Raw genomic sequence first — 10478 nt, forward strand, 5'->3', positions numbered from 1 at the left:
CACATGCGTTCAATCCATGTAGTTTGTATTTATAGGATGCAACATATTACATCACCAAACCTAATCATTATTAATTAGAAATAATTATAAAAAAACGATAAATACTTAGTGTTAAGGCACTATTTAAAATAAAATGTAACTGAGAAACTAGGTTATTATTATGAGATATGATGGTATCTCATAACAATAACTTTTCAGCTCAAATAAACACTGATTATGTCTGGTCTTGTTGCAATGATGCCTTTTTGTAAGTATAAAATATAAAATGACTGGTATTAGTTAATATATCATGAATATGAGACGCCAAGTCAAATGTACAATGATCATTATAAAATAGAATTTTAACTTTAAAGTTTTAAATATAATGTAGTTTCTCATAATTATGACCAAGTCGTGTTTTTATCCCAGTAAGAATAATTGGCTGCTCTGCAAAAACAAAAACCTCCATATGCATGTAACGTGAGAGTTGCAAAAATAATTATGAAACAACTTTTTATTTTTATGAGATGCAAAGTAATTTAATGATTGTAAACCTTGAACTGACTTTGTCTCTAAATTAGAAGCTACCTGCTGGCATACCAAGAATTGTACATCTGGAGCTCAGCTGGAGCTGCTGTCCAGATGCAGAATATTTGGAATATTATCAGAAGCTTTGATGATGGTACCTGCAAGCCTATGTGTTTGTACATTAGTAATATAATCTTTAGTTGGAATAAATTGTTGTACCTTGCTGTAAAAGTTCCAGCTTGATGTTTTTTGCTATCTGAAAAGGGAGCCCTTTGACTTTCACTGTTTGTCCTGAGTGTCTGCTGTGTCCTAACCCCGGGCTGTCTGATATGGGATTAGTGACGAGAGAATTATTGATTAAGAAGCCTCCTTACTAACAAGCTTAGGTGTCCCGGAGGGTAAACTGGTACAAAATCCTTCAATGAACTTTTTACAAAGATATTGCTTTCTGCAATGCAGAAGATACATTTCCAAAGAAAAAGGACAATTTGCAATATTTCATCACAAATCAGTATACTCAAATCAACAAGTGTGCAGATGTTATTAGAAATTCCAATCTTCTTTACTACAATGGCCATGGATAGAGATTCCTGCCGAGCTGCATTTGCCTGCCTGAGCTGCAGTCTAGCTCATTTTTCTGTTCTCCTGTAGAGGAGGGAGAGATGTTTTGGTCCAGGCACTTAATGCCCTCACTGACTGCAACTTGCACAGGGCTGCAGCCCATTTTCATTGCAGGAAGTGCACTTGAGGGCTTTGAAGGAATCCGTGAAGCAGTTGCGAAACACAGACATCTTGCTGCCATGGCACATCGGGCACGGGATAAAGGCAAAGCCTCCACAGGTCTGGCACGTATGGGGATGCTGTACCCTCTAAAAATAAAAAAGGTAGAGTTTAATTTTCTATTTATGTTACATACAAAAAGATTGATGCAAAAAACAAACAACTTTTAAAAACTAACTAAATTATACTAAACATATATCTACTTTTCAAACTCAAGACTTTATTCTTCATTTTTTAAAAACTGTACATTGAATAAAAACTCATTTTGTGCTATTTGAAAATGAAACAAACAGGTAACATGTTTAGCTTGAAACCCCTAAAATAATACTTGTCCATCTTAGTTTCAGAGAACTCATGACAATAATGGCCGCTTTCCATAAATACAAATTAAACCCAACCCCGCACTCATATAAAAGGATTATTGTGTAGACATGCTGGTGGAAATCCTGGATTGGGTGAAAATTGTTGCTTTCAGCAATAAACAACTTGTCTAATGAGATTCTGAACTGCAAAGGAAAAGTGATGCAACAGGGACAAATGTGACCTTTCTGAACACTTGGCCAGAATCTACTGTGAAATTAGTTCATGCAACATTTTTCTTCCCTAATGTATGAAATGGTCCTCAACCACCAAGCTTAGGACCAGCACTGGTCAGCGGATGATCTGGGACGGCTCCACTGGAGACATGCTAAACCCTCTGCCAGTCCTGTATTTGAATCAAGAAATAAAGTGTGTGAAATAAAATTTTGAAACAAAAATGCTATGACATGCAAACCATTAAAATCAATAAAAAAAAAGATAGGCTACAAATTAGTAACATGATTTGCTGCATCATGGACCTGATTTGGACAAGGCAGCATTAACAAACCTAGACCGACCGTAGGAGTAGTAAATGATTTCACTCTGCAGGTTGGTCTAGCCACGCTTCATTGTAGGCTTACCAGGTCTACCAGTGTACCGAACAATTTTAGGTCCAGCCAATCACAGTGATCTCTGTTTGTAGAGAGATGTTGGGCAGGCTCAGTACCAGAGCTGCAACAGAGAAAAACTACAAAGATGGTGTCGACTCAGGAGTGGTGCTCTTTTGAAACGGCTTTGGCATCAACTCTTGATGATTAAGACTTGGGCTTTTCTTTGAGACATGAGCAGATAGAGGTACTTAAACCATTTATTTTGAAAAGGATGCGTTTCTTCATTTTCTTCACAGTGTATGGCGGACTGCCCCGTTGACGAATACATACATGAATACAACGTCTTCATTGCTCTGAATGGTCCTAGGGCTGCCAATTACATGCAGAGATAGTTTGAAAGTCAACCATAGATTTCACCCATCACCAAGCTCCGCCTATGGAGCGTGGTCAGACTATAAAGTTACATATATGACTTCCTAGGCTAATAGAAAAGTGGAGCATGGGAGTAATTATGTGCATAACAAAGTACAAAACTGCATAACAATAGATTTATTAAATTGAGTTATCCTAGACTTTAAAACACTGTCACATGATAGAAAATGTTCAATAAAAATGAGATTAAAGGTACTTGAGATTCAGAAATAGCTTTTGCATATATACAAATCTGTCCCTTTTGTATTTTAGGTATGTCAACAAAGTCATGTATAACATGAGTTAAGTTGTTAAGTCTTAAATTCTGAATAATTTTGCTTCTGACTAAAGTCATTTTCTGATAAAAATGTAAGTCTGGAACAAAAAACCTAATATCCCAGTATGTCAAGCAATTGATTAGAAATAACTTATGTTAAATATTGTAAACATTTTGAATGCAGGCTTTTTGACAGACATTCACACTGTATCAGCGGACTGATCTAGACCGATTTAAGTATGCACAACCTTTCGGAGTGGCACACTTTTTAACTGCCTGCAGTAACTAAACCGTATGAATTTAAATGTCACTATGCAGCCTGGTAAATTTTATTCTTTTTGTCGGTGTTCTGAATAAAAATAAACCTAGAAAAAGTTTGTTTAAATGTGACTGGAGCTGGTACAGCTCAGTGGAACAAAAACAGCTTTTAAAAATGCATTTTGCACCTTCAAGCCACGTTTGCACACACAAATCAACACAGAGTAGTTATTGATGCATTTTTACATTACAGTTTGCTCCAGTTTTATTGATGGCATGACTAGTAAGAGGAAGTGACCGCTCCTGTTTTCAGCTACTTCATCTCAGTAGCTTTGGGCAGATGAAAGTAGTTAATTATACATGATAACAACCACTGTGAGGTTTCTAATATGTGCAGAACAATGTCATCTAGTAGCTCTAAAATAAAACATTCAAAGAGTTTATCGTGTGTGTAGGTCAGACTAGGAGGTTGTTTAACCAAATCAATAATTCATAGTCATTTCCAAAGCTGGGAAAAACCAACCTCGATTTTTGTCAGAAGATCTTGCAGCTCTCCTGATTCATTCATGCCAAGTATTTTCTCAGCACCCTGCAAAACAAGCACAATGTCCAAACTACCATAAGTGAAAACATGCAAGACAGCAACAGGTATATGTATATATATATGTGTGTGTGTGTGTGTGTGTGTGTGTGTGTGTGTGTGTGTGTGTGTGTGTGTGTGTGTGTGTGTGTGTGTGTGTGTGTGTGTGTGTGTGCATACAGTAAGTGGGACTGACCCCAAGGTAGTGTCCATCAATGAACACAACTGGCAGTGAGGGAGGTTCACCCACACATTTGCACCGCTGCTCCAGCTCCTTCCCGTACTCGCTGTCCAGGGCAATGTTCTTCTCTACAAACCTCACCCTGTGGTTCTGGAAAATCTTCCTCACCAGTTCACAGCGCTCGAATGTCGTCCTCACCACACGGAAACTCGTGGTGTAGATCACAATACGCCCAAACTCGAGTGACAACCCCATCTGCGGGAGAAGCAACAGCACCTGAGCATCAGCACAACTGGCAGCAACTCATTATCAGTAGCTGCAGAATGACGACACTGTGAATCTTCCACTTCATTAATGAATTTTAGATTTTATGTCCACCTAATGAAAATTCAACATCAAAATGTGCTTTGATAGAAACACCTAGGTGGCAAAAATATATATATTTTTTTTACCTTTTTTGAAAATAAAAGAAAACATTGATTAAGGGGACCTTGTAATGCATATTTTCTCAAGTTATAATAGTTCTATGGTCAATACTGCACATGTGTATGAGGTTCTTTGCACAAAGTCAGTCTCACATATGTCTATGTCAGCAGTTTTATTCTTGGCTGTTTCAGTACTTTCCAGAATGAGTTGTTTCAGGCCTCTGCCACTTTAAGAAAACAAGCTATTGCTGGCCACATCCACCCACAGGGGGGTGGGATGGGCTGAGGAGCCCTGATATCCAGGAGGCGCTGAGAGTAGAGCCGCTGCTCCACCACCAGCAGCAGAGAGGTGGTTCTATGGTGATTTCACCATGTGTGACATCATACTTGTCCCATTTAAAAGAAAAAGGCTACCTGGAAAATTTTATATGTAAGTTACCCTGACTCTCTTTAAACTAAATGTTTAGGTTAACTATTAAAATATAGTCTTGCAGAATAACTGTTTTAACATAGGCTTCATATACATGTATAATAGATTGTTTTGTTTTGGAAACAGAAGTACAAGATCCAGTGTATCATTGTCACCATGGCAACCTGATCTGATCATGTCTAAATTGTGTAACAGCGCTGACTGAATTTAAAAATGAAATGAAATGCTAACTTTTACTAATGGTGCTCAAATGATTTCAGTGGAATTTTAGGAGATTGGAAAATACTTTTGGGCCAAAAATTCTCCACAAACAAAAGCATAACAAAAATGACCTTGCTACCTTAAAAGGTATTATCCAATTTACTATTGCTATTGTCTACAGTCAGCATTCAAATGCTATGCAGATTTGACCTTCTCCCAGGAAGGTTTATTTCACTGGCTTCACTAGAAAAATACTCAATATGAAAAAATCAAATCCCATAAGAACTGTGTGAAGCTCTAGAGAAGAGGGCTCTTTAATGCTCTACATGTCACATCAAACTTCAGAACCTTCCATCAGGATGCTTAGAGAGCTGCACTGAAGCTAACCTGCAGCACACTTCATATCTGGTAGTGAATGTGTTGGATTTAGTTTGTGGCATATCCCAGCACTTAGCTGAATCTACTTTTGTTTGTGTCAGTGCCCGTGTTTTGTCCAGAATAACCTAATCCAAGTGAGGCTGGTTTATAAAGTGTTTCTGTTGTCTCAAAACAATATGTTCTAAAGAGAAATCACAGCAGTCCATCATTATTTTATGAACTTTAACACCTCCCAGAATCAATATTACATGTTTTTATAGGGTTTTGTAGTTAGTTATATTTCATAATTTTGATACAATAATCATGCAATGAAAATCTTTTTTGATAGCGTAAAAGTTAGATAATAATAACATTTTTAGTATTAAAACTATTTTAAGTTGTCACAACTGGCCACATTGTGACTGGTAAGTTTCTAACCTTAGACCCTGGGGACACATTTCCACCTACTAAAAGGGAAATCTATAAGGAAGTGACAAAAATTGCAGCTCCTCCCACATCCACTAGGGGCTGGATACAGAAAGCAGCTAGTTCCTATTGACTCCCACATTTAAAAATGCCAACTTCACATATAAATCAACATGTTTACAGCCTGGTATAATTTTAGGGTAAGACTAGTTTACATGACCTGACAACTCTGACGAAGATATTTTTTTGTTACTCATCCATTTAGGTGTAATTCAAGATTTAAATGATGAATAATTGGGTGTTTCCTTTTGATTGACAGGTAGCATCAGCACTAGCAGTGTGTCCCTCTACTTGCTTGAGGGAAGGCCTCAGCCTCTGCCTCACGTTAAAAATGTTACACCTTAAAAGGCAGATGGTAACAGAGTTGCTCAACTACTGCTTTCTAGCTAAACGTGCCTGCTAGACTCTGTTAGCTTCGGTTAGCTCAGTTAGCTCATAGCTACATCGGCTCAGAGTTTAGAATGACGAGACACGAGATGCGGCCATGATTGTGGTGGTGGGACCTGCTAACTGTGCTTAAATTCAGCTCTTCAGAAATGTGATGGTGTGCGGAGTTTGTCCATCAATGGTTAGATCAGAACTACTCTATGCTTCTCTAAAGTGAGGTTGTTCAATGATCTATTCACCACAGGTAAGAAACTAGCTTTCCACTGAAACCTGCTTGAAAAGGTCTGAAAAATGATACATTTTCTATTTTCTGAACAGTTTGATGTTTGGTTGAAACACAGATTATCACTGTAAAAATAGCTGTATATCTAACAGTAATAAACCATAAAACCATGACAGGAAAACCCCAACTATAAAACTATCTAAAACTGTTGATTTTACGTGGAGATGCCACATTTAAATTAATTGGTGAAAACATTCATTTGTACATTTTTTTTTCTTTGTAAAAAATACATAATCCTACTGTAAAGCACTCTTGCATCATCTTTTTAATGGAAATTTTCCTTAAAGTTTATAACAGTAAAGCACAATGATTTTTACATTATTTATTGAAAAACATACAGCTTTTTACTGTTGACAATGGTGTAAGGCATTTACTTCCTGTTTCCCAGCGTGCTTGGCGGCATCTAAGTGAGGTCTGGCTGAACCATTATTCAGAGGGAAGTGTCGGTTTTTGACCTGACTCGTGAATGCACGTGAAGGCTCTGCTGCTGTTCAATACTGATGTCATTACTGACTCAATGCTCGGGACTGCTACACGGAAGTACAGCTGAAAGATGTGAACAACAGTTAAATAGGCAAAGCTTTATCACCAGTTCTGACCTTAATGGCAGTTAATTGGTTATTTCATTCTGAGTTGATTGCATGTAATGAGGAAAACCCTTTGAATATTGTTTATAGTGGGAATAAATGTTGTCAGTGGCACAAATTTTATTTGATAGATTGTCATGTTCATTTTACGGTAAAACAATGTTTTTTTTTCAAGTAAAAACATTTTCTTCAACAGTAAAATACTTACTTCAGTACCATTTTAGCTGTAAAAACAATAAAAATACCTTCTTTCTGTAAAAGGAAAAAATGTTTTGCCCTTAATTTTATGGTACCCCAGCTGCCAGCGTTTTACAGTAAAATCCAGTAGCGGTTTTAGGCACGGGCAGACAGGGCAGTTGCCCGGGGCGGCATTTTTTCAAGACACAAAAGGGGCGCACAAGCGCGGAGTAAAAAAAAAAAAAAAAAAAAACAGGAAATCTGCGCCGCACCGAGGTTTTCTATTATCTGTCATATGACAGTGTCTGGATTGGAAACAGCAAGTTGGCGCCCCCTGCAGCTGCAGGCGCTGAACGTTCACGTGCACCGTGTGTCTATGAAGAACAGGAAGGGGAGGGGTGCGGCGGGGGAATTCACCTCTGCGTCTTTCCCAAATAAATGAGCGGGTAGGGGCTGAATCAACTGTATTAAGATGGCTAAAGTCAATCACATCTTAACGTTCTTCCATATTTCATTCATAATATCATAAACACAGGCTTATCATTCTTTCAGGTTTCTCTGAATTGTGTGAAATGGCCGAATAAAAAAAGGAAAAACAAAATGATTTTGTGGTCACCCCCCCATCAAGGTCAAATTGTTTAGTCCTGACTAAAGGAAACTTATTGAGTCAAGAGCCAAACAGAAGAGATGAACATAAAAAAGCTAAAACCACCAGGTGCCCCATTCAGGGGGAAAAAAAGAAAAAAGAGGAGAAAGATAAAGGTATGTAGCTCTCATGATGCGTTTTCAATTATTTGAACCAGTTAACTGGGATTTTAACGGTTAAATGCGGTCAACTAATTGCTAACAGAGCTAATAGGGCTGAAATATTGAAACAAATATTCAAATGGTTTGAAAAAAGTCCTTGAATCGTTTTTTACTGATTCAAACTAGGATTTGTTAAATGCTCACTGCAGCCCGTGGCCTGCCTGAACAACAACAAACACATGTTGATCATGTTCACATAATAATAAATAAAACAATTCTACAAGCTGAAGAAAACACCCCAGTCACCACTAACTATCCTGTTTATTTATTGCAGATGGCTGCACTGATTATTTTTTACATGATTTGTTCTGTAAAAGTTGGCATTTTTGGTAATCTACAGTTTTTTATGTCAGTTTAAATTACAATTTCAGAGGCAATTCTAAAATATTATGGATCATGAGCTCTATTGGAGATCTACCCCAACTTTTGGACTGCTCTGCCAGTCACTGTGGCTCAAGCTGAGAGGAGCTTTTCAAAACTTGATCAAGTCATGCCTGAGGTCACCTATGTTTCAGGGGCGGCTCACTAACCTGGCTCTGATTAGTATCAATCACTCAGTAGGGGAGCAGATTTCATGTGATGACATTATTGATGATGTTGCATCAAGGTTAGGTTTTAATTTTAGTTTGTGTTTTCTATTCTAAGTGCAATGCTGTAGTGATTATCTTTAGTTTGTTATGTGTGAAATATTTTTGCTATTTAGAATATTTATTATCTATTATGTTCATATATTCTTAATATTTAGTTATTGTTTGTTTTTGTATAGTTGATTCTATATATTTTGATACAGTATATAATGTATAGTGATTTACATTCTGACAACTTCATAGTAATTAATGTAAATATGTGCAACTTAGAAAAATTAATGTTCAATAGTTGTTCTAAGAAAACATGCCTGTTTGTAGAAAACATGCGTGTGTTCATGCAGGTGGGGTGGTGGTGGTGGTGGTGGTGGGGGGGGGGGGGCGCTCAAAGGGGGCCTCGCCCGGGGAGTAATTCGATGTAGAACCGCCACTGGTAAAATCTACGTGTTTTTTAACAATTATTTAAGCTTTCTTTAGCTACCCTTTTTCTCAGATTGACTCACAAACTGGTTTCATTTTTTAATGATTAAACACAACTGAACAATACATTTTAAATTATGTTTGATTTATTGCTACTTTCTGTTGGAGATGTGTTTTCCTGTTTGTTATACATGTTGATGTTTATATTCATACATCTTCCAGTTGATCCTAATCCATTAAAAACACACAATTACAAAAATCTGGATAACTTTTACTCATAAAGCATACAGCTTTTTTTTTAATCTATCTGATAATCTCCAAATTAAAATAACTACCCAAGATGTGCTGAGCTTTTTGGCAGAGTTTATCATCGTTCCATCAGAAGGAGAAGTAAGTGTCAGTGCAGCTACACTAGAAAGCAATGTTGAATTCATTCACCTGATTAGTTTCTCCTGAAACACGTAATGAAATGCATCATTAATCTTTAATTGTCCTGTGACCTCTGTCATGGCAGCTGTTCTCATTACACACCTGCTGGTAGTTTCTGTCTGTAACTAGACTTGGCATTGATGAGAATTAGTCCTGAAACCAGTCACGCAATAATGGGATTACGGACAATGGCTTAAGCCCAAAACTGGGTACTTACAGCATTAGGAAGGTTTTCAAACAGCGTCTGACCCGCACTGACTTTGTGTTTTACCCCTCTGACTGTCCCGTTTTTACTCAGGATGTTGACTCTCTTGGTGGTGAACATCCAGTCCTTGGTGCCCCCCGCGTATACCAGCAGTTCATCGGGCTCACTCTCGCTGTCGTCCAGCTCAGAGCCCAGGAATCCGTACAGGTGTCCGTGGACTTCTCCTGTTGTGGATGGGGTGCTGGCTCGCTCTGCGTCTGAGCTGCTGGTGCAGTCTGAATCCAGGGAGTCTGAAGGCCCCTCATCTTTGAACATCTCTTTCAGAACCCGGCCGCTGTTCCCTGAAGCCACCCGGAACCTCACCCGCTTCTGTGGCTTCTCCTGCCCTGCCGTCACCACCGTCCCCTCCATTGCAGATCTTCTGCCACATTACATGACCCAGGACAAAGTAGTCCAGCTCCTTCCCTCTCATTCGGAGGTGAAGTGTGCGGCTCAGACACACCGTACGGATTTCCGTGGATTACCAGCAGCGTTAATCCTCGCTGTGTGAAGTGATCTAAAAATGACTGTAAGCTGCTTTCCAGTTGCACTGAGTACATAATACATGCATTCTCACCATGGCAACCGAGAAAGTTTACCTCAAGTAAAATGATACTGTTCTTTGAATTATTTACTGCAATTTACATAGTTTTCACTGACGAAGACTTTTACAGCCTGAATGTATGTGCTTTAATTAAACTAATGAACATTAAGCCGTCTGTGACACTTATGACAAATGACTAGGGACAAGTTTAA

General features: G+C 38.2%; 1 protein-coding gene across 1 annotated transcript; it reads right to left on the reverse strand.

The window, feature by feature from the left end:
• Positions 1–1060: 1060 nt before the first annotated feature.
• Positions 1061–10094, reverse strand: grxcr1a (glutaredoxin and cysteine rich domain containing 1 a). Its single transcript, XM_015949878.3, has 4 exons — positions 9696–10094; positions 3921–4160; positions 3668–3733; positions 1061–1376 (listed from the first exon to the last, which is right to left on the reverse strand). The coding sequence occupies exons 1-4, from the start codon at positions 10092–10094 to the stop codon at positions 1197–1199; spliced, it is 885 nt and encodes a 294-aa protein (XP_015805364.1). The 3' UTR covers positions 1061–1196.
• Positions 10095–10478: the final 384 nt, after the last annotated feature.

This window comes from Nothobranchius furzeri, chromosome 1 (genome assembly GCF_043380555.1).
Source record: "Nothobranchius furzeri strain GRZ-AD chromosome 1, NfurGRZ-RIMD1, whole genome shotgun sequence".
Classification (NCBI taxonomy): domain Eukaryota; kingdom Metazoa; phylum Chordata; class Actinopteri; order Cyprinodontiformes; family Nothobranchiidae; genus Nothobranchius; species Nothobranchius furzeri.